This window comes from Panthera uncia, unplaced genomic scaffold (genome assembly GCF_023721935.1).
Source record: "Panthera uncia isolate 11264 unplaced genomic scaffold, Puncia_PCG_1.0 HiC_scaffold_1834, whole genome shotgun sequence".
NCBI classification, from domain to species: domain Eukaryota; kingdom Metazoa; phylum Chordata; class Mammalia; order Carnivora; family Felidae; genus Panthera; species Panthera uncia.
Window position 1 is genome coordinate 20,070 of NW_026058508.1, and position 2,838 is coordinate 22,907.

Here is a 2,838-nt window from a genome sequence, read left to right on the forward strand (position 1 = left end):
ATTCATGGCTTTTGCCGGCAACTCAGCATGAGACTTTGAACTTATCTAGGCTTCAGTGTCTTCATCTGCAAAACAGGGGAAAGCGGTTTGTTTAACTAGATGCCTGTTATGGTCCTTTGAGATTATGGCACCCTCCACAAGATATTCAGGAAGGGGGCACCGGGGCCTTACCAGAGCAGGAAATTCCTTTCAGCCCCATCTCTAGTAAAAAGGTCACATGTACACACATTCACACGTACATAAGCAGAGTGACCGACAACTTTGTTCATAGCAGCAGAGACACATATAGAAAAAATAAATACTGCTGATGCTTGATTCCTGCATTGGGGCAAAAGGGTCCTGAGGGTATAACTTGGAGGGACTTCAAGGTCAAGGGAGAAGGGTCCTCCTATTTGATAATAATTTTCACCTTACTGTTCCTTCCCCAAGTCCAAGTCCAGGGCAGCCAAATCTTTGGAGAAAGCCACTCTCATCTTCCCCTCCCCAAACCATCAACTCATTTACTGCAAAAACAAAAATGCACACATCCCAAGGGAAATAAACCCCTCGTTAGCCACTAAGAAATGAACAGAATCTACCACACCTGAGATTACTTGGACTGGGCAGCTGGAACCACACGCCCCTATTTCCCTGAATATTAACAATGATCCTGAAAGGTCTTGTTTTGGACCTATCTCACCCAAAGTCACTTGGGTGTGCCCTCTGGCTAAAAGGGGAACTAGCCTGGACCACTCTCTTATTTCTGGTACTTTCATGGTTGTTTCCAAAATTTTCAACCAATCTCACTGTGAGAGTGAGCCAGGAAGTTGCCCTCCCCAAGTAGGAATCCAAATGAGAAGAAAGGCTACGGCGCAAGTGCAGGGTTCCACACCATGCAACAGGACCTGCAAACAGACTCGCAACACTCCCCAGACACCAAGAAGCATCTCCCAGCCATACATTCACATGGACTCTTACATGGCCTCTCCTACCAGAGGTAGCTGGGGCAATTGGGGAGTGGAGGACATCAACCTCCCATCAACCTGGGATCCCTGTTTAAAAGATACTAAAAATAAATTAGTAAACATTGCTATTTACAGAAATAGAAATCATTTCTGTTTCCAAAGGCCTCTCACCATTCCAGTCCTGGACATTTCCAAGACTGCCACCCCTGAAACCCTCTCCAAGGTCCGCCCTGGCGGGTGGATAAGACACTAGAGTCCTCTGAGACTGGGAGCTCCTCAGGCACCTGAGAATTCCAGCTTCACATCTCTGGTTCCAGGGGAGAATCTTCAGGACTCTGGAGAGTACGGGGGTTCATCCCTTTTTCACCAGTTCCTGGGGGCTGTCTTGAGGCAACCCTCTCCCCTTTAGGTTGATATACGTGTTGTAAGAATTCCTGCTATTTTCGGGCCCCCAGTCCCTCCCCAGGGTCCAACGTGCCTCCCTGGACCCATCCTCCGAGCAGAGGAACCAGTCTGTGCCTTGGTCTAATGACTCTGGGAGAGAGGGTTGGGCAAGGAAAAGGCAGGGACAACGGTCTGGGCGATCGTCCTTGTGGGATGACTAACAGCAATGACTGTCAGACAGGCAGGTGGTGAGGCTGGGCTCCTGGCCGGGGATGGAGGCGGAGCTGTCCACCAGGCTGGTGGGTTGGGGGTCGACTCGGGGAGTGCGACGACGCCCGCGGTACTCGATCATGTCAGGATGATAGGCTGGGTGGCGGCGAGCATGCTTGGTCAGATGGTCACTCCGGGAGAACTGCTTGGGACAGAGGGGGCAGGAGAAGCGCTTCTCGCCCGTGTGCGTCCTGTAGTGGCGGGCCAGCTCGTCGGAGCGCGTGAACTTCTTGTCGCAGTCGAGCCAGTCGCAGGAGAAAGGGCGCTCACCCGTGTGGGTGCGCTGGTGGGACTTCAGATGCGACGACTTGTAATAGGCTTTGTTGCAGCCCGGAAAGGGGCAGCGATGGCGCTTCGCTGCAGGTGTAACCGGCCTCCGACGAGGGACTGGACCTGTGGCGGGGGCGGGGCCCGCCCCAGGGGCCACGCCGGGGACCGCCCCGGGGGCGGCAGGCGCTCCGGAGACGGCAGGAGCGCCTGGGACCGCGAGCGCGCCGGAGGAGTGCGCGGGTCCGGAGACCTCGGCCGCGCTGGAGGCCGGGGTCGGCTCTGAGCCCAGGGTCGGGCCGGAGCACCGGGTCGGGTCGCAGGAGCCGGACGAGGCGCGCAGAGCTTCCCCCGAGTTCTCCCCGAAGCCCTCCCCAGAGCCGCCGCGCAAGTCAGCCAAGACGCTTGCAGCCAGCAGGTGGGGCGCGGCGCCGCCCGCGCCGGGGCTGGGGGCGGGGACCTGGGGGAGCGGGGGGACCGACGCGGGTCCCGGTGGCCCCGGACCCGGCAGAGCGGACTCCGGCGGCGCCGCACCCACCTCCGAGCCTGCGGCTCCGCCCGCGCCCTCGGGGTCCGGCGGGCGGCGGTGAACCACGGCGCCCGCGGACATGGACACCAAGCACTCAGCGGCGAAGTAGTCCAGGCACGCCACGGCGGCCGACATGCTGGCACCGCCGGGCCGCCGGCAAGCGCCGTCCGAGCGCGGCCGGCCGCGGGCGAGAGAGTTCTCGGGAGCGTCCGTCCCGCAGCCTCGGAGCGAGAAGCAGGAGGCCCGGTGCGCGCCGCCCGCCGCCCGGCGCCGCCGCCGCCGCCCGCGCGGAGCCCGCCCCGCCTGACGCGCCCCTGACGGGCGGCGGGAGCCTGTCGGGGCGCGCAGAGCTTCCCCCGATTTTTTTTTTTTTTTTTTTTTTTTTTTTTTTTTTTTTCGCCGTGGTTCACCGCCGCCCGCCGGACCCCGAGGGCGCGGGCGGAG

The 2,838-nt window shown here is 59.7% G+C and overlaps 1 protein-coding gene across 1 annotated transcript; it reads right to left on the reverse strand.

Moving 5' to 3' along the window:
* Nucleotides 1-426: 426 nt before the first annotated feature.
* LOC125917433 (Krueppel-like factor 14) lies at nt 427-2,529 on the reverse strand. The gene has a single exon (XM_049623634.1). It carries the CDS (start codon nt 2,527-2,529, stop codon nt 1,546-1,548), a length of 984 nt encoding a protein of 327 aa, XP_049479591.1. The 3' UTR covers nt 427-1,545.
* Between the last annotated feature and the right edge of the window lie 309 nt (nt 2,530-2,838).